Here is a 22,819-nt window from a genome sequence, read left to right as displayed (position 1 = left end):
GAAAAAAAGGACGGAAAAAAGACGGCTTTTGTCCTTCCAATTCGTGTGGTCCCAAATTGTTTTTTTTATGGGCACAAATATAAAATTCCGTTTGGCCCAAAGCAGTCTAAAAATGGTCTCGTTTCCGTGTTTTGGGCTTGTGAACAATGACACAAAGACACGAAATGAGCGAAAATTCTAAGTCCAAATGCCTATCTTAACAATACGGTTTTCAAACTTCTACTGAAATATAACTGAAGATAAGCGAGTGGTTAGGGTGTCGGACTAGCATTTCGAATATGAAAAGAAATAGTATTCCAACCGCAGATTGTCCAGAACTTTTATGTTTGAAATTCGGCTTCAGAAAGTACGATTATGTATATTTAACCATAATTTTATTTTTAAATTATAAAAAAGAAATTTTAGCATGTTTTAGGCTAAATTTAAACAAAAAATTGATTAATTTTGTTTGAAGTATAAAAAACCGGTTTTGGCCCGTTTTAAAAACCGGCATTGGCCCAACATAAACCCCGAAAAAGCGGTCACATTCCCTTGTTTGCGCCTCTTTTCATCCCATAAAACCTCGTCTTTAAAACGGTATGCGTGGTCCCAATACGTTGGAGAAAAGACGGCTAAAAGACGGAAGGGTGCTGTCTGGGGTTTGACCTTTCAGAAACTCCATTCTGTTGTGGGGTGTAATGATTGGTAGTTTGGTGGATAATGCCTTTCTGCTTTTTCCAGGTAGCCAGTCGTTCACCTTCGTATTCACGTCCTTGATCTGTCCTTAGGACTTTAATCAGCTTGCCAGTTAGATTCTTGATGCGCTCGTAGAACTCCATGATGTGCTCCACGACTCCATCCTTCTTCTTAATGAGTTTGACGTCGATGTAGTTGGTGTAGTCGTCTTTTAGTAGAGAGTAATACTGAAGTAATTAAACGTAGATACATGTGTTGGTCCTCTAACATCGCCATGAACGAGTTCACATACTTCTGTTGTTTTTACATGCCTCTTGGAAAAGGTGTTCTATGCATTTTACCAAATACGCATGCCTAACAGGAGAAAGAGATCATCATCTTTAAGTCCAAGGTCCTTTACTGCATCCATTTTCTTCATTCTCACAATGTCCTTGCAATTGAGACGGGCAAATCTCTGATGAACCGTTCCAATTTTCAGTTTGGTCGCCTTAGCGGAATCCTCTCGTTCTTTGTTATTGGCAGATATTTGTAGATAATAAAGCGTTTCACCAATTCTTTGACCAACAATTACTGTGTTTTGATTGACAGACAGAGGCTCTGTCTGTCTCTGTCAAACCAAGGTAGACTACCTTGGTTTCAGAGAAAAGCACATTCATGCCAGCAGCTGTAGCACAGCCAATCGAGAAAAGACTTGATCCGATGCCAGGGACGTGTAGAACTTCATGTAGTTCACCGTAGACCGGTTCGCCATTGACAAGGGCAGTCACCTCAATAGTACCGATTCCTAATGCTGATAACACGACTCCACCGATACCGTTCACCTTCCATGTTCCTGGAGGTATCTCTCGATAGGTTGTGAAGTAAGATTTTTCTCAGTCATATGGTGTGTTGTGCCAGAGTCAGCTAGCCAGTGGGACGGACGTTGGGCCATAAGACAGAGGGATGAGGACACAGCTCCAAAGGATTTCCCAGCTGATCGGTTTTGGTTGAAACTGTCGTCCCTAGCTTGTTTTCTCTCTTCACTTCGTTTCTCAGGGCAGTTGAACGTCTTCTGACCAGGTTGATCACAGTTGAAGCAGATAACTTGCGGCCTTTCTTCATTTGATGAATCGTGATGTTGGCTTCCCCTACGGCCTCTATAATTATGATGTATTCCTCTGCTACGAACACCTCCTCGTCCGCTTCTTCCACGTGAGTAGCCACCTCTATGGCCTCTAGCTGCACGACTCTGATCAGTGTGGTTGGTTATCTGTGGCACACGGGTGGCGGAAAAGGCAGGATCATCTTCTCCTCCATTTCGTTCGATGCTCATGATCTCTTCTCCGACTAATCTGGTGGTCAGATTGTCGATCGTTTGTTCAACAGGAGGTACACTCTGCCAGGCAGACAAGAAAGTTCTGTAACTTGGTGGAAGTGTTGCCAGGATCTTCATGACAACTTGTTGTTCTGACACTGCTGAGTTGAGGTTTCCTAGTTCTTCAGCCATTGTCCTCGCTCTGTTAACGTGGCTCAACACGTTGTTCCCTGTATCATAAGGAATTGTCAACAATAATTTAACGAGTAATCAGATCTAAGATTACCTTTTTCATATCGGTAATTCGTGAATTTACTCAACAGCAGGTTTGCATTCGCAGCAGCTGCTTGAGCAAATTGGAGTATAAGCCGATCCCACATATCAGCAGCTGTACGACTCCCTTCAACTAGCACCTGTAGTTATGGCTCGATGTTGCAGTAGATGATCATCCTGGCATCAACATCTTTCTGATCCCAAACATCAATAAGGGCCTGATTCGTCACCACACCATTGTTTAGAATCTGTAACAATCAGACCAATTCAAGCTTAGTCTTAATTAGACACAGACGTACGATATAGCTAACACTAAACGAAAAACACAACATGTACAGAGCCATTCAATACCACACTGTGTTGATTGCAGTAGTAAGATATGACAATTCAGATTTTCTTTTGTCATTCTTTGCATCACTACACATAAGTTTTCCTACAGCCGTAAGACATAATATGTTCATGGGAACACTCTATAACATACTCAGTTGTCTTCAGTGGATTTCTGTGTCATCACTACACTTCTGTTTTCTTACAACCGTAAAAAATAGTGTGTTCATGAGAATACTCTATTACATACTCAGCTGTCTGCAGTGAATTTCTGTCACATCACTTCAACCACCACATCAAGGCATATAACATGATAAATACACAACAATAATTACCTCAGCTGGTTTAAGTTCCTGTCTCAGTGTCACACGAAATAGCTTGTTTCTTTCAAGCAGTATTGATATACCATATCTCCATGAACCCCAGTTCAACAAATTAGGTTTGGCGATGTGTCTCACCTCACCAACTGGAGGTCCAACATTTTCCATCGTTAATGTTTCGTTATTTTTTTCTTTCTGACAAAAAGACAAACATTAGACAGGGAGCTACATGTAGGCCTACATAAACAACAAAATCAGCTGGTTCGGTGACTTGGATGCAAAAAAAAATCTGCGATGGATTTCTACTGTACACTTGGTCTATTTATATACTCCCTAGTCCCAAGCAGGCCTTGCAAGAGGTTGTAAAATTTAAAAGCCAGTATGTGCACAAACGTGTTACAATTTTTTTGGGGAGACAATATATTGCGTATATTGTTCAGACAAACTCCCCCCCCCCAAAAAAAAAAAAAAAACTGGGGCCTAACTAACAATATGGAGTAATTTCAACAAATATGCCTCTAGCAATAACTGGGCCCATAACCTAAAGAAAAAGTTAACACACAAGCTATCTCTCCCAGCTTCTACTTGCAGACAACGTTATCTTTATTTATCCTGAACCCACAACACTTATACATCAACACACACTTACTTAGAACAGTTATGTACGTGGGAATTATACAAGATACATAGATAGGGATAATGTAAATAGAGAGACAGTCCCTTCACAGCATAGATCGTAGAAGCAAGTAAACCGAGAGATATTAACATACCTCTCCACTAAAGCTGTAGAGATTAGTAATAAACCGTAACACCACTCTGGTGGCCAAAAGGGAAAAGATGAGAAGCGGGTTTGGACTTTACTTTACACTTTTGAAAATAAATGAGTGATTTAAACCAGTCGATCACACTGCTTTGTAAATATCTAACGCAAATTTTGTAACAGTATCACGCTAACGATAACCATAACGCTACCACTGTTCTTTTATTGCACTTCTTAGCTATACGAGCTGCTTTAGCAAAATAGAACAGGAAATGCGAAACTTTAGGCAAAATGTAGTGTATTACTGGTTCAAAGGTTAAGATAACCGATGAAGCGAAACGGAGATCATACACTAACCATTTTGGAAAGAAATTACTTGAGTACATTTCCGACCCGTTTGTTGGAGAGGTAAGTACGTATCGTCGACCTGATAATCCGATAAAGTTCGCTTTGACTGTCCTTTTTCTTTGAAAGTAATGGAAGTTTCTTCCACGTGCGGAAGACTAGGGCTGCATGCGAAAAATGGAAAGAAATTAGACATATGCACTTGAAAAGAAATGAAAAGAAATGAAACCTATGACAGCGTGGACATAATCCGGATGCAAAGGCTCCTTAACATTTCGCCCATGTTTTGCCACTTGGTTTGTCAGTTTCCTTCCACTGAGGTATTTGGCATCGAAACCGCTCTTCATCACTTTGGAAATGAAGGAACTTCTGGTGTAAGTCTGGTTGTTTTTGAGAAAGTTGGCTGGAACCTTTTGCTTCGGATTTTTCCTCTTCCACGTTGCCATGGCTGCTATCAAGCGTGTTATTTCTTCCTTAGCACGCTCTTCGCACTCCCGGATGATCTCCATATCTGATTGGAAGTGAGTGTCGGACTAGAAAAATAGAGAAAAATGGAGTCACGATAATGTTACATTGAAAATGTCAAAATGCTAACCTTGCTTCCAGTGGGAGTGTACTCCAATTCGGAAAGGGAAGATTGCGACCCTGATCTCGCCGAAACCTTTCTTCCGGAAGCATTAGAATTTGACGATGCGGCCCGAGACACATGGGAGGAGGAACTTCCAGACGAGGTGGGCGAAGATTGCCGTAAAAATTCCTTTGACTCCGTACTCGGCTCACCATCCGCTGCCCCACCTGAGTCGATCGCCAATTCTTCACCAGCCGATGCCCCACCTGACTCTCTCGTGGATACTTAACATACTGCTGCTCCGGCGGCGACCGTCGGAACTTATTAACTGTGCCCTGAAGGCGGGCCTCAGCCAATGAACGGTTGTCAAGCAACAATGGTCGAACTCCACCCTTCCATAGAACTGACACCTCGTATCCAACTGGCAACTTGATTGTGTACCGTTCCTCTTCCATAGATGACATCGATTGGGCCGAAGTAATCTACCGATGTGTAGGTGAAAGGCGGCTCCCGGGCTCCTAATCACGCCTGATAAACGTCGGCCATCATCTGGAGGGCTGCCTTTGGGCGAAAACGGCGACATGGAATGCACTCATTTCTGACGCGTTTTACTGCTTCTCTTCCGGCAGTAATCCAGATGTGCTGCCGGATGTGTGAGAGGACAAAATATGTTCCCACATGATGCATACTGTCGTGGAAAGCTCCAATGATGGCCCATGCTATTGGATGATTGCCGGGCAGAATCGGGGGATGTAGCACATCATACGGGAGTTTTGCTCGTCCTAATCTTCCGCCTAATCGTAATAGTCCATCGTCGCCAAGGAAAGGATTCAACGGCATCAATCGAGAGGTGGGACGTAGGGTCTTCTTGGCTTTCAGCCTTTTCAACTCTTCTGGGTACACCTCCTCTTGACAGTGCTGCAGCAGTTTCTGGAACTTTCCTTCCATCTTGATGAGGGCCGGAAGTTCTGATGGCATAATCTTGATGGCACTCCAGTCTGATTTGACCGCCAAATCCGCCACTTGTGCATGAACACTCCTTAATTCTTCTTTTTCGGCCATCCAAGGCAAATCTTTTGGTCAGCACGACATATATTCATATAACAATGCAGGTACATTTAACCAATAGCCAGGAATGGCTTCGGCCTCTAAAACTGATCGAGTTGCTGCATCCACCGGGTTGAGCCGTCCAGGGACAAATCGCCATTCGTGTGCTTCAGTTAGACTCTAGCTGAAGTGGTGTCTCTAACTCAGTGTTGGAAGCGGTACTTTGAAAAAGTACCGCGGTGGCGGTACTGCGGTAAATTTTAAAAAAAATGCGGTAGCGGTAACGGTAGCGGTAAAAGTATTGCGGTAATACCGCGGTAGCGGTACAATTTGCGTTACATGAAAAATAAATAAATGCCTGAATCCTTTTATTATTACGTTCTACTCTACAATTTGCTATTTACTTTAAGAAATAACATTTTCTCAAAGTTGGCATCTGACAACCTATTTCTAGTTGGTCGGAAGATACTTCCGCCAACACTAAACAAACGTTCAACAGATGCCGAAGAAGGCAATGCTGCATTAAACTTCAAAAACATTTCCTTGATTGTTGGAAATTTCAAGAGAGAATTTGTTTTTGTAGATTGATCAGCTAAAAACATATCAAGTTCAGACGTAGATGGGATGGAAGATGACCGATAAAGTGACTCAAAAAAATTCTTTTTCTTGTTTGGACTGGCGTCGCTGTCTTCGCTCACTACTCTACGACAAGAACTAAAAGATTGCAAAATTTGAAAATTAGTAAAATAATACTTGAAAGATGAAAAAGAATGTTCGAACCTTGGGTTTGAATCAGTGGAAAACGTCTCAAACGATAAATTCAGCTTTTCCAGCATGTCAGTTCTCTCACCTTCCTTGATCCAGCTTAATTTAAATTTTGGATGCACCATTGCAGCTAAACACAGATCTTCATCGTTGAAGCAATGCGCAAATCGACAATTCAAAGCGGTGATAATGGATGAAATAAACGCTTTGCAATGTACAATTCCAGTCTTCCTTCTAAGAGACTCCATCTTGTTCATCAAAATAGTCAGAGTTGGCAGTAAATAACCAATTGAGACTTTCTTGTCTGCCTGTAAAATGTCCAAGGCCTCAGTCAGCGGTCGCATAATTTTGACGTATTCACGAATATAGTCTTCTTCTGCAGGCCGAAAGTATGGCACATTGAAATGGTTGAACACATCCTTAAGTCACTTTTCCTATTGTTGATGAAAATTCGGAATCTATCGACAGCATCGAAGAAGGAGTTCCAACGAGTCTCGTTGTGAATCTTAAATAGTCCGTCCAGTTTTTTTACTATTTCGTCAGAAGCCTTTGTACTTCGACTCTGCTTGTTCCAGATTTGTTTCATTTTTGATTCAGTTGATTCCTTTAGATTTTTAAGTGAAGCATCAATCTGTTTGTAGACATCTTTAGTTGCAATCAAATTGAGGGTGTGAGATGCACATCTTCTATGAGGTGGTAGGGAATAAATCTGATCAGAAACTCTTTTATCCAGTATAGTTGTAATCTTCAAAAATTCTTCTATTGCCTGATCTTCCATTTCTTGCATTTCTTGTTCTACTCCGGATTCTTCTTGATGATGAGTTAGAGTCTAACTCTAACTGAGTTAGAGTTTGTATTTCACCAATACGGTGGCTCACATACACTTGATACTGGGCAGAAGTGGCACGCACCCAATTTCTGACGGTACTACTATCTGTCCAATAAAAATGAGCGTCCATTTTTCTAGTCAACGCCTGTTTCACAAAACGCGTGAGTCGGACGCCTAAAAGCGCCGCCGTTAATTCCAATTTACACACAGACACAGTCTTCAGAGGGGCCAATTTTGTCGCCGCTTTGACATGGCGCACAATCACTCGGCCATCCTTGTAGCAGTTGCGGAGATAACAAACGGCAGCACATGCTTCCTCCGAGGCATCGGCGAACGTGTGCAGCTCTGAACGGACGATGTCTTCTTCCTCTTCAAACAGACAGCGCGGGAACTCAACGTCTTTGAGTTGTTGAATGGTCTGGAAATATTGCGCCCACCATTCGCGGTCCTTTTCATTGACTGATTCTGTCCAGTCTAGTCCGCGGACGCCCAGCTCACGAAGACGAATTTTACCCTTGATTGTCATCGGAGCGGCCGTTCCTTGGGGGTCGAATTGTCCAGCAACCATCGACGCCAATCCCACGCGTGTGAAGATCACCTCCTTTTCTTTAACACGAAAACCGAGCAGGTCGGAGGAAGGGCGCCAGGTAATCCCCAACACAGTTTCCAATTCATCTGCGCCAAGGTCCTGAGCGCCTCCGTCCATCTTCTCCTTCACTCTACAAGCTGGCTGGATGGCATCTAACACGGCTGGGTCATTGGAAGCCCAACCTCCTAGATGAAAATCCCCGCAGGCCAATGCTCTTGATACCGTGGTGGTTACGGTGAAAGCTTCCTCTGTGCTGCGCACTGAACCCAAATAGTCATCAACATAAAAACAGTTTTGGATTGCTTCGGTTGCTCCTTTCAGTTCCGGTCCGGAATCTTCTGCCACTCGCCACATGGTCCGGATTGATACAAAGGGAGAACAAGAGACACCAAACATCACCCGCGTCATCTCACAGGTGGTGATGGAACCGTCCTCTTCCGGCCACATGAAGCGATGATAGAGGCGGTCCGCCGCATTTAACCTGATCCGGCTGTACATCGCGCCCACGTCTGCCGACCAGGCAACTGCACCTTCTCGGAACCGGATTATCACCGCCGGCAATGGATTCTGCAACGCTGGCCTGCTGGTGATATAATCGTTAAGGCAGCTTCCCTGATACTTCGTGGCCGAATCGTACACCAGTCGTAATTCGGAACTTCCAGGGCTTTTAGGTACCCCGAAATGTGGCAAGTAATACGCCGGCTGGGCAGCTGCTTCTTCTGGTGTTAAACGCCGGGCGTATCCTTCATCAAAATTCTTCTACATGGAACGTCGATACCAGTATTCATACTGCTGCTCCGGCGGCGACCGTCGGAACTTATTAACTGTGCCTTGAAGGCGGGCCTCAGCCAATGAACGGTTGTCAGGCAACAATGGTGGAACTCCACCCTTCCATAGAACTGGCACCTCGTATCCAACTGGCAACTTGATGGTGTACCGCTCCATCAGCTCAATTGCTTCTTTGTTCGCTGGAGAAATACACTCTGCATGATGCTCAGTTCCAAACGACTCGGTGTCGCAGAAGCGACGCATTTGGTCTAGCAACTGCACACCAATATCCGTCGACGCTAGTGCTTGATGAACTCGCGCTCGGCCACCGCTTTCATTAATGACATCTTTCACGATCCATCCTAGTCGCGTCTTCTCGGCAACTGGTTCGACTTCACTTCCCATTCTTGATTCGGTTGGGGTGATCAGGGTTGAATGATCCAGTCCAATTAATACATCAATTCTTCCACCTGCCGGTCGGAGCTCAGGTAAATCATCCAGATGACGCCAACGTTCACGCAACGACTCCCACTTGAAGAATGGCACCGGACGGGTGACCACAGGTAGTGTGGAGCCTTTGAGCGTGACGAATTCTCCAAACGCCGTCTTTATTCTTATCTCCAAATGCTCTGACTGTAGTGTTGAGATTGCACCTGCTACTCCATCAATCCGGAGAGTTTGGCTCCGTCCGCGTAACTTCAAAGAACGAGCAAGTCCTTCTCGGAAAAGTGTAGAATTGCTGCCGGGATCGACCATCACTGTCACTGGAACTACTTCTCCGCTCGCCGATAAGGCTTCAAGCTGAATCACACCGAAAGCAATTAAAGACGCGTCACTTCTTACAGCATGGTGCGATTTTGCATCTCGACAAGCCACATCACTGTGCAATAAAGGATTGTGTAGAAGCTTGCATCCATTTACACCACAGCTTCTCTTCTCTCGACACGTCACAAGTCGTGGGCACCGTGTCGTACACCGAAGCAAACAAAACATAAACCGCGACGAATCATAAACGTGAGCCGTTCACTCACTGATAAGGCTTTGAAGAAAGTACATGAAAGAAGCTGGTGTGGACCTTCACATTTAAAACAATAGTCTCTCTTCTCTTCCGTCGACTTGTGGTCGGTTGGCTGGTGGTGACTCCTTTGTTCATGCCGCAGGGTGCTGGCCCCATGGTGCGTTCGGGCATTCCGCCTCGTGAAATGTTGCGCGGGTTGCTGCGGATGTTGATGCCCAGGTTTTCCGGGACCACTCGTTCGTTGATTTTGGTCCGCTGCAACGGAATAGGCATTTTGATACGATGAAGCTCGGGCACAGAGCCACATTCCGAACGTATTCATGGTCCGGTTCTCCAGTCCACCTCGCCTTCCATCATTCCATGACAGTCGATCATACACAGGAAGCTTCTGGGCTAATCGTTCGATGATATCTGCGTGTCCAGTCTCCCCAATGCAACTGAGATTGAACAAATGGGTCCGCACCTTCTCAGCATATCGACGGAATGAAGTCGGGTCTCCTTTCGGTGCCTCCACTCTCTCAATGGCCTGCAAATGGGCGGCCCGCATCATTGGACGGCTTCCACACGTAGCTTTCAATTTGCTAAGGGCGTCCTTGTAGGCTGCTTCTCCCCCTCCGAGTCCATACAGCATGTCAGCCGTCTCTCCACGAACGTTTCTTTTTTAAATGGCAAACTTCTCCCCTGGTGATTTGCCGGTTCGATGAACGAGCGCATGATATAGTCCAATCTATTCGAACCAGTCCAACGCGCGGCCTGAATAGACCTCCAGGTCGACCCGTACCGAAGAATGACGATGATCACCCATTAGTGCAGCAGGTTTCTCCTTCCATGCACAATATATTTCAATCCAGTCATCTGAGGCGGAGGTCGACACTTCCTGTTTCGGCAGAACTGGAATCGTGTAAATGGATGATTCACTCTGCTCGTCGTCGACATCCTCCTCTTCTCTCACCACAGCCGCCAGTGTTTCGTCGGCCTCCTCCAACACCTTCTTGGCTGCCTCAAAGGCTTCTTGTGCTTCCTTTTGGCGTTGTTCCGCGTCAACTCGCGCGTGTGATGGAGGGTCCCCATTAGTTGATGGGAGGTCATCGGCGCGGCTCGCTAAATAGTCGGTCACTTCATCAGCTAAACCATCCACGGCCCCACTATAACGAAGAAATTGGTCATGTGGAGTGACTCCATCTTCCTCGTTAAGTAGCTCGATGATCCGGTCGTTAAGGGGGCCAGTTTCTCCAAGGTGAGCTCTAGCTTCGTTGAGCAACTTTTCTGCTTCCCGGCGAGATTGCTTGTTGCTGATAACGCGACGGATACGAGTGCAGCAGCCGGTAATCTTTGCACGGATCAGCTTCTGTTTCCCTTTAAACTGGTCAAGGGTGAGAGTGGTGATATCTTCTCCCGGCATCTTGTTATCGGCAAACAATCTTCAATTCAAAGGATCTGCCTGAAGGCAGCGAATCAAATCTGCACAAGCAGCGAATGAAGTCTGCACAGCAGCGAATGAGGTCTACCCACGCAGCGAATGAGGTCTGCACGGCAGCGAATGAGGTCTGCACAGCAGCAAGTGAGGTCTGCACAGCAGCGAGTGAAGTCTATACAACAGCGAATCTTCAGAATCTGCCAAAGGCAGCAAGTCCATTCTGCAAAGCAGCGAATGAGGTCTGCACGGCAGCGAATGAGGTGTGCACAGCAGCGAGTGAAGTCTGCACAGCAGCGAATCTTCAGAATTTGCCAAAGGCAGCAAGTCCGGTCTGCTAAGCAGCGAATGAGGTCTGCACGGCAGAGAATGAGGTCTGCACAGCAGCGAGTGAAGTCTGCACAGCAGCGAATCTTCAGAATTTGCCAAAGGCAGCGAATGACGTCTACACGGCAGCGAATGAGGTCTGCACAACAGCGAATCTTCAGAATATGCCAAAGGCAGCAAGTCAGGTCTACAAAGCAGCGAATGAAGTCTGCAAAGCAGCGAATCTAATCCGGAGGTTCACTGGAAGCTCCGGTTTGAAGGACCAGATGTTACTGCAATCGTCATAAGAGACTAGTATACTGTATTCAGAAACCCAGCTAGGTCGTAGAATTTCTATTGTCTAACAACTTCCATCAATCCTATGTACAAAATATTTTATTACGAGTGTAAAGTTGAATGTGAGCAAATAATACCTGGAAAACCAGTCTTCGATGAGGGTCAAACACAGAACTTGAATGTGGTTCGAGGTGAACACACTTACACACAGACATGCATCAAAGGCACACAATCTGGAAAAAGAAGACAAGTTGATCATGAGCTTCATGCACTATACAAATGACCGAATACCTTGATAGAGTGTCGTCAGATGACGACTTGTCAATATGAAATGTGTCACTGAGAGTTTACGAATATACATCAAGGGCACCAGAGCCAATCATTCAAATAAAAGCAAATATCTAAAGTTACAATAAATGGGAATCAGTATGGGGTTAATGGGCACCAAGACAATTTACGATACCTGTCAGGTTACACGTCAATCAGAAGAAGAGGAATCAAACTGCATATTAACAATGAGAACGACATTGACTGACAGGAGGGAGGGAAAATAGACTAAACAGTAGACGCAGACAAGTGGTGCCAGAGTGCGTATTACAATAAAAATAATAATCTTGATGATGCTGCTAGATGGCCACTCATGCCGTGCCTTTCGCGGATCCACTCGCACTATGGTTATATCTACATCGGTGGTTATGAGGATTTACTGCTAAGATACACATAAGTGATATTCCTATATTTTATCTTTTTACTTTGTATGTAATGAGTGCTAGGATGATAGACTGCATAGTTGTAAAATTATCTCCAGTGATGTAACATTACCATTTTTCAGTAATCAAGTCAAAACTTTAGCGGTTACTGTTGCGTTAAAAAAGCGCCAGTTTTGACTGCTTTTCGTTGGGATGACACCAGACGGATAGCCAAACAAATACAACTTGGTATTGGCACTCTTTTAAGTGTACAGACTAGCTAGTTAGCGTGTAAGATTCCTACCGCTCTTCTTCTATTACACATTTTACATAGCAGTACACAAGTCCAGATATTGGCTAATATCGAGATAGTACCATAGGAAATGCAATTCCATACTCGGATTAAAGTAGTAAAATTGTTTCCACCCAGGATCGTACTGAGGACCTTCAGCGTGTAAAGCCAACGTGATAACCACTACACTATGGAAACGTCGAATTCATAAATATGGCAAAAAATTTATTTCGCCAAAATCAACATAACATGTTTATGTCCCCAAAATATATAATAAGGATATAGCTGACGTGACCTGAAAGCCACACGATAAAAAAATAGGCATCAATTATCGACATTTCGTTTCGTGAAATATCAGAGAAAACAAATCCAATTTTTAAAAAATATCAATCGATATTTCAGAGTCAGTTACTCTTAATTAAAATGGAGGAATAATACAAATACGCGGTAAAATGTAAAAATATCGGGGGTATAGCTCATTGGAAGAGCTATAGCTCAGTGGAAGAGCATTCGACTGCAGATTAAAGTGTCCCCGGTTCAACCCCGGATGCCCCCTATTAAGTTGAATCTAATACAGGGAATGAACTATTATTGGGTTTATTCAGTTAAATTGTTTCATTGTTGTGTTTATTAAATTTGAAAATCAGCCCACTAAAAATATTTCTACGTATCAGCCTGACTTTTGAAAGTTTGAAAGAAATTCTCATCAGCTTATGGAAACTGATCTGCGTTAAAGCTGTTCAAGAAGTATTATTTAATAACACACAGTTTCTTCACTCATATAACTGAAATATCTGACGTGGCCTCCTGTTCAATAGAAACTCAATTATTAACCAAATGATTCTTTGTTTGCGCATCCTGTGTGAAACAAAATTTAAAAGATAAGGTTTTTTTTTTCGCAAAATGAATACCTTATAATCCAGAATGTCGAAGGTAAACTCATACAAACATTTATGGGGTAATAGCTCAGTGGTAGAGCATTCAACTGCAGATCGAAATGTCCCCAGTTCAGACCTGGTTGCCCCCTTATAAAACGGATGTTCATCATTGAGATATTTTAAAATGAAATAACTTGCGGTTTTCTGCATGCTTACCTGTTTATATGGAAACTTTTGTATCGTTTATTTAAAGATTTACATCAAATATATAGTGACAAAACAATAATCACACCATAGAATTATTACTGTATCTGTAGCAGATTTGCGCACAATATAGAAAGAACCTGCCAGTTACGATTATCTCAACGAAAAATGTAAAACCCCGGTCGTGTGTACAATTGCAATTAATACTTAAGAGTCTCATGCTGTTCCGACTGAGCTAGCCAGGCTCATACAAATCAACGTTGTAATCCAATACTATCTAATATGTCATGGTAAAATGCACTTGGATTATCGCTCGCACTATGGTGATAACTACATCGGTGGTTATGAGGATTTACTGCTAAGATACACATAAGTGATATTCCTATATTTTATCTTTTTACTTTGTATGTAATGAGTGCTAGGATGATAGACTGCATAGTTGTAAAATTATCTCTAGTGATGTAACATTACCATTTTGCAGTAATCAGGTCAAAACTTCAGCGGTTATTGTTGCGTTAAAAAAGCGCCAGTTTTGACTTCTTTTCGTTGGGATGACACCAGACGGATAGCCAAACAAATACAACTTGGTAGTGGCACCCTTTTAAGTGTACAGACTAGCTAGTTAGCGTGTAAGATTCCTACCGCTCTTCTTCCATTATACATTTTACATAGCAGTACACAAGTCCAGATATTGGCTAATATCGAGATAGTACAAAAGGAAATGAAATTCCATTCTCGGATTAAAGTAGTAAAATTGTTTCCACCCAGGATTGAACTGAGGACCTTCAGCGTGTAAAGCCGACGTTAAAACGACTACACTATGGAAACGTCAATTTCTGAAATATGGCAAAAAATTTATTTCGCCAAAATCACCATAACATGTTTATGTCCCCCAAATATATAATAAGGATATAACTGACTTGACCTGAAAGCCACACGATGATAAAATAGGCATCAATTATCGACATTTCGTTTCGTGAAATATCAGAGAAAAGAAATCCAATTTTTAAAAAATACAAGATTCCTTCGGTAATATCCTTCGGTAATTTTTTTAAACGTTAAAGAGACAGAAAATAAAGGTTATGGTAGATTAATACATACTATTACGTTTGGAAAATTCTGTTTCCCTTTATTATCTTCCATAATTGATTCTTTATAACTTATTGAAAAATAATCTGTAATATTATGAGTGGTGCGAATTATGAATGGCGGAGGATTCGCCCCGCCACCCCACGTCGCACTTCATGTTTAGATTAAGTTATAGCAATATTTATTACTATAGTAACATGGAATTAGAAAAATTATTAGTTACATATTAACTACAAAGAAATGGATGTGCTCTTATAGCAGTTAGATTAAACCACCGCTGAAAAAATCTTTATGATTAAGGCATATAACCTAAGTGTTTTACGACCGGTTCCGAAATCGATACCGATGGTAGCGTCGCTAGCGATATTACCATTGCTTTACTTCGACTTTTGTTACATTATTTGGTGTACTCACCAACCGGGCCACGCATTCCCTTATATAGAAATGTCAATGTTTGTCTAATGGTTAGCAACTCGGGCTGCCACTCGTATTGTTTAGGGTTCGAATCTCGATCTCGAAAAATAAATATGTTATTTTTGAAAAATTAAACTTAAAAAGCTTTCGGAGGTAAATGGAAGTGGAAGATCGGTGGTAACTCTTCGCGACCACCAGAAGATCTTGATGACTGTGAAGAGGACAAGGGAAGAAGAGAGAGATGACCCAGAGCTTCAAAATGAGTATAATCAAACATTTTTAAATGTTCCTCAACTTCTTGGTTGATGACTAACTGTTAAAAAAAGGAGGAATAGAAATTTTACTTGATCAAAAAATTTATTAAAATCAAGACAAAAAACAGTAAACAAAAAGAGGTGATAATAAAACAAAAGATTCAAAAAAGTAATAATGGGAAAATACAAAGTAAAAAGAAGAATAAAGACGAAATCGAAATCGAACATAAAAACAAAATCAAATAATAAATACTCTCCACTCCCGTAGCAGAAAACTTGTCTTGCTAGGGAAGATCCAAACTTTTGTTTTGTTTTTGTTTACACTGCTGAGCATGCACTGACAGTTGGAAGGTTACGCAAAAAAAGCGAATTCACTGCCTAGAATTCGGCAACCAGCTAGATAACAAATACGCAAATTAAATTTTTAAAACAGTAATGAAAACAAATGAAAACCCCGTTACGCCATGTATCAATTTTTGACAGAATTATGTACAAAATTTGGTGACGATTGGTCATTCAGGGAAGAAACGTATAAAGGAACACTAAATGGACATTAAACCCTCTGAATTTCACTACTAGCTACTACTACCCTACCCCCTATACCCCACACCCTATATTGTTAAGGACCTTCGTATATAAATATACCTCAGGGACAAGATTCCTTCGGTAACGTCCTTCGGTAATTTTTTTAATCGTTAAAGAGACAGAAAATCAAGGTTATAGTAGATTAATACATACTATAACGTTTGGAAAATTCTGTTTCCCTTTATTATCTTCCATAATTGATTCTTTATAACTAATTGAAAAATAATCTGTAATATTATGAGTGGTGCGAATTATGAATGGCGGAGGATTCGCCCCGCCACCCCAAGTCGCACTTCATGTTTAGATTAAGTTATAGCAATATTTATTACTATAGTAACATGGAATTAGAAAAATTATTAGTTACATATTAACTACAAAGAAATGGATGTGCTCTTATAGCAGTTAGATTAAACCACCGCTGAAAAAATCTTTATAATTAAGGCATATAACCTAAGTGTTTTACGACCGGTTCCGAAATCGATACCGATGGTAGCGTCGCTAGCGATATTACCATTGCTTTACTTCGACTTTTGTTACATTATTTGGTGTACTCACCAACCGGGCCACGCATTCCCTTATATTAAAATGTCAATGTTGGTCTAATGGTTAGCAACTCGGGCTGCCACTCGTATTGTTTAGGATTCGAATCTCGATCTCGAAAAATAAATTTGTAATTTTTGAAAAATTACACTTAAAAAGCTTTCGGAGGTAAATGGAAGTGGAAGATCGGTGGTAACTCTTCACGACCACCAGAAGATCTTGATGACTGTGAAGAGGACAAGGGAAGAAGAGAGAGATGACCCAGAGCTTCAAAATGAGTATAATCAAACATTTTTAAATGTTCCTCAACTTCTTGGTTGATGACTAACTGTTAAAAAAAGGAGGAATAGAAATTTTACTTGATCAAAAAATTTATTAAAATCAAGACAAAAAACAGTAAACAAAAAGAGGTGATAATAAAACAAAAGATTTAAAAAAGTAATAATGGGAAAATACAAAGTAAAAAGAAGAATAAAGACGAAATCGAAATCGAACATAAAAACAAAATCAAATAATAAATACTCTCCACTCCCGTAGCAGAAAACTTGTCTTGCTAGGGAAGATCCAAACTTTTTTTTTGTTTTTGTTTACACTGCTGAGCATGCACTGACAGTTGGAAGGTTACGCAAAAAAAGCGAATTCACTACCTAGGATTCGGCAACCAGCTAGGTAACAAGTACGCAAATTAAATTTTTTAAACAGTAATGAAAACAAATGAAAACCCCGTTACGCCATGTATCAAATTTTGACAGAATTATGTACAAAATTTGGTGACGATTGGTCATTCAGGGAAGAAACGTATAAAGGAACACTAAATGAACATTAAACCCTCTGAATTTCACTACTAGCTACTACTACCCTACCCCCTATACCCCACACCCTATATTGTTAAGGACCTTCGTATATAAATATACCTCAGGGATAAATCGATATTTCAGAGTCAGTTACTCTTAATTAAAATAGGGGAATAATACAAATACGCGGTAAAATGTAAAAATATACGGGGTATAGCTCAGTGGAAGAGCATTCGACTGCAGATCGAAATGTCCCCGGTTCAACCTCGGATGCCACCTATTAAGTTGAATCTTGTAAACGGAATGAACTATTATTGGGTTTATTCAGTTAAATTGTTTCATTGATGTGTTTATTGAATTTGAAAATCAGCTCCCTAAAAATATTTCTACGTATCAGCCTGTCTTTTGAAAGTTTGAAAGAAATTCTCATCAGCTTATGGAAACTGATCTGCGTTAAAGCTGTTCAAGAAGTATTATTTAATAACACACAGTTTCTTCACTTAAATAACTGAAATATCTGACGTGGCCTCCTGTTCAATAGAAACTCAATTATTAACCAAATGATTCTTTGTTTGCGCATCCTGTGTGAAACAAAAATTAAAAGCTAAGGGTTTTTCTCGTAAAATTAATACGTTATAATCCAGAATGTCGAAGGTAAACTCATACAAACATTTATGTGGTTATAGCTCAGTGGTAGAGCATTCGACTGCAGATCGAAATGTCCCCAGTTAAAACCTAGGTTTCCCATTGTAAGACAGATGTTCATCATTGAGATGTTTTAAAATGAAATAACTTGCGGTTTTCTGGACGCTTACCTGGTTATATTGAAACTTTTGTATCATTTATTTAAAGATTTACATCAAATATATAGTGAAAAAACAATAATCACACCATAGAATTATTACTGTATCTGTAGCAGATTTGCGCACAATATAGAAAGAACCTGCCAGGTACAATTATCTCAGCAAAAAATGTAAAACCCCGGTCGTGTGTACAATTGCAATTGATACTTAAGAGTCTCATGCTGTTCCGACTGAGCTAGCCAGGCTCATACAAATCAACGTTGTTATCCAATACTACTGCTTTTCGTTGGGATGACACCAGACGGATAGCCAAACAAATACAACTTGGTAGTGGCACCCTTTTAAGTGTACATACTAGCTAGTTAGCGTGTAAGATTCCTACCGCTCTTCTTCCATTACACATTTTACATAGCAGTACACAAGTCCAGATATTGGCTATTATCGAGAAAGTACAAAAGGAAATGAAATTCCATACTCGGATTAAAGTTGTCAAATTGTTTCTACCCAGGATCGAACTGAGGACCTTCAGCGTGTAAGGCCGACGTGATAACCACTACACTATGGAAACGTCAATTTCATAAAGATGGAAAAAAATTTGTTTCGCCAAAATCACCATAACATGTTTATGTCCCCCAAATATATAATAAGGATATAGCTGACTTGACCTGAAAGCCACACGATGATAAAATAGGCATCAATTATCGACATTTCGTTTCGGGAAATATCAGAGAAAAGAAATCTAATTTTTAAAAAATATCAATCGATATTTCAGAGTCAGAAACTCTTAATTAAAATGGAGGAATAATACAAATACGCGGTAAAATGTAAAAATATCGGGGGTATAGCTCAGTGGAAGAGCATTCGACTGCAGATCGAAATGTCTCCGGTTTAACCCCTGATGCCCCCTATTAAATTGAATCTAATACAGGGAATGAACTATTATTGGGTTTATTCAGTTAAATTGTTTCATTGTTGTGTTTATTGAATTTGAAAATCAGCTCACTAAAAATATTTCTACGTATCAGCCTGACTTTTGAAAGTTTGAAAGAAATTCTCATCAGCTTATGGAAACTGATCTGCGTTAAAGCTGTTCAAGAAGTATAAATTAATAACACAGAGTTTCTTCACTTAAATAACTGAAATATCTGACGTGGCCTCCTGTTCAATAGAAACTCAATTATTAACCAAATGATTCTTTGTTTGCGCATCCTGTGTGAAAAAAAAAATTAAAAGAAAGGTTTTTTTTCGCAAAATTAATACCTTATAATCCAGAATGTCGAAGGTAAACTCATACAAACATTTATGGGGGTATAGCTCAATGGTAGAGCATTCGACTGCAGATCGAAATGTCCCCAGTTCAAACCTGGGTGCCCTCTTATAAAACGGATGTTCATCATTGAGGTGTTTTAAAATGAAATAACTTGCGGTTTTCTGCATGCTTACCTGTTTATATGGAAACTTTTGTATCATTTATTTAAAGATTTACATCAAATATATAGTGACAAAACAATAATCACACCATAGAATTATCACTGTATCAGTAGCAGATTTGCGCACAATATAGAAAGAACCTGCAAGGTACGATTATCTCAGCGAAAAATGTAAAACCCCGGTCGTGTGTACAATTGCAATTAATACTGAAGAGTCTCATGCTGCTCCGACTGAGCTAGCCTGGCTCATATAAATCAACGTTGTAATCCAATACTATCTAATATGTCATGGTAAAATGCACTTGGATTATCGCTCGCACTATGGTGATAACTACATCGGTGGTTATGAGGATTTACTGCTAAGATACACATAAGTGATATTCCTATATTTTATCTTTTTACTTTGTATGTAATGAGTGCTAGGATGATAGACTGCATAGTTGTAAAATTATCTCTAGTGATGTAACATTACCATTTTGCAGTAATCAATTCAAAACTTCAGCGGTTATTGTTGCGTTAAAAAAGCGCCAGTTTTGACTGCTTTTCGTTGGGATGACACCAGGCGGATAGCCAAACAAATACAACTTGGTAGTGGCACCCTTTGAGGTGTACAGACTAGCTAGTTAGCGTGTAAGATTCCTACCGCTCTTCTTCCATTACACATTTTACATAGCAGTACACAAGTCCAGATATTGGCTATTATCGAGAAAGTACAAAAGGGAATGAAATTCCATACTCGAATTAAAGTTGTCATATTGTTTCCACCCAGGATCGAACTGAGGACCTTCAGCGTGTAAAGCCGACGTCATAACCACTACACTATGGAAATGTCAATTTCATAAAGATGGCAAAAAATTTATTTCCCCAAAATCACCATAACATGTTTATGTCCCCCAAATATATAATAAGGATATAGCTGACTTGACCTGAAAGCCACACGATGATAAAATAGGCATCAATTATCGACATTTCGTTTCGGGAAATATCAGAGAAAAGAAATCTAATTTTTAAAAAATATAAATCGATATTTCATAGTCTGAAACTCTTAATTAAAATGGAGGAATAATACAAATACGCGGTAAAATATAAAAATATCGGGGGTATAGCTCAGTGGAAGAGCATTCGACTGCAGATCGAAATGTCCCCGGTTCAACCCCGGATGCCCCCTATTAAGTTGAATCTAATACAGGGAATGAACTATTATTGTGTTCATTCAGTTAAATTGTTTCATTGTTGTGTTTATTGAATTTGAAAATCAGCTCACTAAAAATATTTCTACGTATCAGCCAGACTTTTGAAAGTTTGAAAGAAATTCTCACCAGCTTATGGAAACTGATCTGCGTTAAAGCTGTTCAAGAAGTATTATTTTATAACACACAGTTTCTTCAGTCAAATAACTGAAATATCTGACGTGGCCTCCTGTTCAATAGAAACTCAATTATTAACCAAATGATTCTTTGTTTGCGCATCCTGTGTGAAACAAAAATTAAAAGATAAACTTTTTTGCGCAAAATAAATACCTTATAATCCAGAATGTCGAAGGTAAACTCATACAAACATTTATGGGGGTATAGCTCAGTGGTAGAGCATTCGACTGCAGATCGAAATGTCCCCAGTTCAAACCTGGGTGCCCCCTTATAAAACGGATGTTCATCGTTGAGATGTTTTAAAATGAAATAACTTGCGGTTTTCTGCATGCTTACCTGTTTATATGGAAACTTTTGTATCATTTATTTAAAGATTTACATCAAATATATAGTGACAAAACAATAATCACACCATAGAATTATCACTGTATCAGTAGTAGATTTGCGCACAATATAGAAAGAACCTGCCAGGTACGATTATCTCAGCGAAAAATGTAAAACCCCGGTCGTGTGTACAATTGCAATTAATACTTAAGAATCCCATGCTGTTCCGACTGAGCTAGCCAGGCTCATACAAATCAACGTTGTAATCCAATACTAATTATTGATATTTTTCCCTGTCATTGTTACAATTGTGTGCTCTTCTCAATACACCTAGTTTACGCCACATTGCAATACAAGATTCCTTCGGTAATATTCTTCGGTAATTTTTTTAAACGTTAAAGAGACAGAAAATAAAGGTTATGGTAGATTAATACATACTATAACGTTTGGAAAATTCTGTTTCCCTTTATTCTCTTTCATAATTGTTTCTTTATAACTAATTGACTAATAATATGTTAATATTATGAGTGGTGCGACTTAGGTGTGGCGGAGGCTTCGGCCCGCCACCCCACGTCGCACTTCATGTTTAGATTAAGTTTTAGCAACATTTATTACTATAGTAACATGGAATTGGAAAAATTATTAGTTACATATTAACTATAAAGAAATGGATGTGCTCTTATAGCAGTTAGATTAAACCACCGCTGAAAAAATCTTAATTCAGGCATATAACCTAAGTGTTTTACGACCGGTTTCAAAATCGATACCGATGGTAGCGTCGTTAGCGATATTACCATAGCTTTACTTCGTCTTTGGTTACATTGTTTGGTGTACACACCAACCTGACCACGTTTTCCCTTTATTCTTATGTCAATGTTGGTCTAATGGTTAGCAACCCGGGCTGCATCTCGTATGGTTCGGGGTTCGAATCTCGATCAAGCCAATTAGGAAATTAAAATGAGTAACTTTTGAAAAATTACACTTAAAAAACTTTCGGATGTAAATGGAAGTGGAAGATCGGTGGTAACTCTTCACGACCACCAAAAGATCTTGATGACTGTGGAGAGGACAAGGGAAGAAGAGAGAGATGACCCATAGCTTTAAAATGAGTATGATCAAATATTTTTAAAATGTTCCTCAACTTCTTGGTAAATGACTAACTGTTAAAAAAAGGGGAATAGAAATTTTACTTGATCAAAAAATTTATTAAAATCAAGATCATCATTTATTAAAAACAGTTAACAAAAAGAGGAAATAATAAGAACAATAAAGACGAAATCGAACAAGAACAATAAAAATCAAATCAAATATCATCAAAATATCAATATCATATCATCAAAACTTGTCTTGCTAGGGAAGATTCAAACTTTTTTTCTTTTTGTTAACACTGCTGAGCACTCACTGCACTGACAGTTGGAAGGTTAAGCAAACAAAAGCGAATTCACTGCCTAGGATTCGGCAACCAGCTAGGTAACAAGTACGCAAATTAAATTTGAAAAACAGTAATGAAAACAAATGAAACCCCGTTACGACATGTATCAAATTTTGACAGAATTATGTA

At 40.3% G+C, this 22,819-nt stretch overlaps 2 protein-coding genes, 1 long non-coding RNA gene and 5 other non-coding genes across 8 annotated transcripts; 3 read left to right on the top strand and 5 right to left on the bottom strand.

The window, feature by feature from the left end:
• Nucleotides 1-5,873: 5,873 nt before the first annotated feature.
• Nucleotides 5,874-7,195, bottom strand: LOC124197389. The gene is made up of 2 exons (XM_046592829.1): nucleotides 6,390-7,195; nucleotides 5,874-6,323 (listed from the first exon to the last, which is right to left on the bottom strand). The coding sequence occupies exons 1-2, from the start codon at nucleotides 6,716-6,718 to the stop codon at nucleotides 5,996-5,998; spliced, it is 657 nt and encodes a 218-aa protein (XP_046448785.1). The 5' UTR covers nucleotides 6,719-7,195; the 3' UTR covers nucleotides 5,874-5,995.
• LOC124198385 lies at nucleotides 7,100-10,209 on the bottom strand. The gene is made up of 3 exons (XM_046594217.1): nucleotides 9,716-10,209; nucleotides 8,618-9,440; nucleotides 7,100-8,551 (listed from the first exon to the last, which is right to left on the bottom strand). The coding sequence occupies exons 1-3, from the start codon at nucleotides 10,207-10,209 to the stop codon at nucleotides 7,100-7,102; spliced, it is 2,769 nt and encodes a 922-aa protein (XP_046450173.1).
• A 750-nt stretch (nucleotides 10,210-10,959) lies between these two features.
• Nucleotides 10,960-11,998, bottom strand: LOC124198211. The gene is made up of 3 exons (XR_006876515.1): nucleotides 11,887-11,998; nucleotides 11,733-11,828; nucleotides 10,960-11,678 (listed from the first exon to the last, which is right to left on the bottom strand). It is a non-coding gene; the product is annotated as an uncharacterized LOC124198211 (long non-coding RNA).
• Nucleotides 11,999-12,701: 703 nt separating this feature from the next.
• Trnav-uac lies at nucleotides 12,702-12,774 on the bottom strand. Its single transcript has one exon. It is a non-coding gene; the product is annotated as a tRNA-Val (tRNA).
• A 5,858-nt stretch (nucleotides 12,775-18,632) lies between these two features.
• On the bottom strand, nucleotides 18,633-18,705 carry Trnav-uac. Its single transcript has one exon. It is a non-coding gene; the product is annotated as a tRNA-Val (tRNA).
• A 736-nt stretch (nucleotides 18,706-19,441) lies between these two features.
• Trnac-gca lies at nucleotides 19,442-19,513 on the top strand. Its single transcript has one exon. It is a non-coding gene; the product is annotated as a tRNA-Cys (tRNA).
• A 1,150-nt stretch (nucleotides 19,514-20,663) lies between these two features.
• Nucleotides 20,664-20,735, top strand: Trnac-gca. Its single transcript has one exon. It is a non-coding gene; the product is annotated as a tRNA-Cys (tRNA).
• A 396-nt stretch (nucleotides 20,736-21,131) lies between these two features.
• Trnac-gca lies at nucleotides 21,132-21,203 on the top strand. The gene has a single exon. It is a non-coding gene; the product is annotated as a tRNA-Cys (tRNA).
• Nucleotides 21,204-22,819: the final 1,616 nt, after the last annotated feature.

The sequence above is a fragment of the Daphnia pulex genome, chromosome 7 (genome assembly GCF_021134715.1).
Source record: "Daphnia pulex isolate KAP4 chromosome 7, ASM2113471v1".
NCBI classification, from domain to species: Eukaryota; Metazoa; Arthropoda; class Branchiopoda; order Diplostraca; family Daphniidae; genus Daphnia; species Daphnia pulex.
The sequence above is the reverse complement of the archived record's forward strand: the minus strand, read 5'-3'. Positions and strand labels throughout refer to the sequence as shown.